This window comes from Dendrobium catenatum, unplaced genomic scaffold (assembly GCF_001605985.2).
Source record: "Dendrobium catenatum unplaced genomic scaffold, ASM160598v2 original_scaffold_260162, whole genome shotgun sequence".
Lineage (NCBI taxonomy): Eukaryota > Viridiplantae > Streptophyta > Magnoliopsida > Asparagales > Orchidaceae > Dendrobium > Dendrobium catenatum.
This window is the reverse complement of record NW_021578561.1, coordinates 1-1070: the sequence shown is the minus strand read 5'-3', so window position 1 is coordinate 1070 and position 1070 is coordinate 1. Positions and strand designations below refer to the sequence as shown.

At 38.8% G+C, this 1070-nt stretch overlaps 1 protein-coding gene across 1 annotated transcript; it reads left to right on the top strand.

Moving 5' to 3' along the window:
- Window positions 1-117: 117 nt before the first annotated feature.
- LOC110101461 lies at window positions 118-1036 on the top strand (the record flags this gene model as incomplete). Its single annotated transcript, XM_020829367.1, has 1 exon — window positions 118-1036. A coding segment is annotated over exon 1 (919 nt), but the record flags the coding sequence as incomplete, so codon positions are not given.
- Between the last annotated feature and the right edge of the window lie 34 nt (window positions 1037-1070).

The window sequence follows — 1070 nt, the reverse complement described above, 5'->3', positions numbered from 1 at the left end:
GTCTTCTCCGTCCGACCAGCATACGCTTCTGTCCGAGGCTGCTGTCTCCTCTAACCTGCATCAGGTCATATAAAAGATTAGTAAAAACTCGTTTGCTTCCTATTTCTCTCAATCAGGATGGTCAAAAATAAGGATAAGGCTGCATCAGGTCATAGAAAAGATGCATTATGGAAATATAGCACTCAGGTGGATGTAGGAGAAAGTGATAAAATATATGTCTATCTGAAATGCAATTACTGTGATAAAGTTGTGAAAGGTGGTGTGACTAGGATGAAGGAACACCTTTCAGGCTCTCACAAGAATGTTGCTCCATACTCCAAAGTTCATGATGCTGTAAGGGATGAGATAAAGTCATACATGAATAAGTCTACCACATCAAAACATCTTGCACAGAAGCAATTTGAGGATAGAGTTGATGCTGGATCTTACTATGGGAGTGAGCGCAGCGTTAGGGATTCATCTTCTTCTATGAAGCCCATTTCATCTAGGGGTGCTAGAGGGCCTATGGATCATTATATGGTTGACACATCAGAGGATAGGCCTTCTACTACACAGAAGATGGCCCCAGAAAATGCAAGAGAGGCGCGGAGAAGAGTGTGTAAGAATATAGGCAGATTCTTCTACGAAAATGCAATTCCAATTAATGTTGCAACATCACCTGCTTATTACAACATGATTCATTCAGTTGGAGCATTTGGAAGAGGGTTCAAACCTCCAACCATGTATAATTTAAGAACATGGATTTTGAAGGAGTTGGAAAGCACTGATAAAAGCATTGAAGAAATTAAGAAGACTTGGGCCAAAACAGGAGTAACAATTATGTCAGATGGGTGGTCTGATATCAAACATAGAAGTCTGATCAACATCCTCATTAATAATCCTTATGATACTGTGTTTTTAAGGTCAATTGAAGCATCGGATCAGGTCAAAGATGTTGAGTTCATATTTAGATTATTAGATAGCATTGTTGATGAGGTTGGAGAACATTTGGTTGTACAAATTATGACAGATAATGCAAGTTCTTATAAGACTACAGGTAATAAACTTATGGAGAAGAGGAAACATTTGTA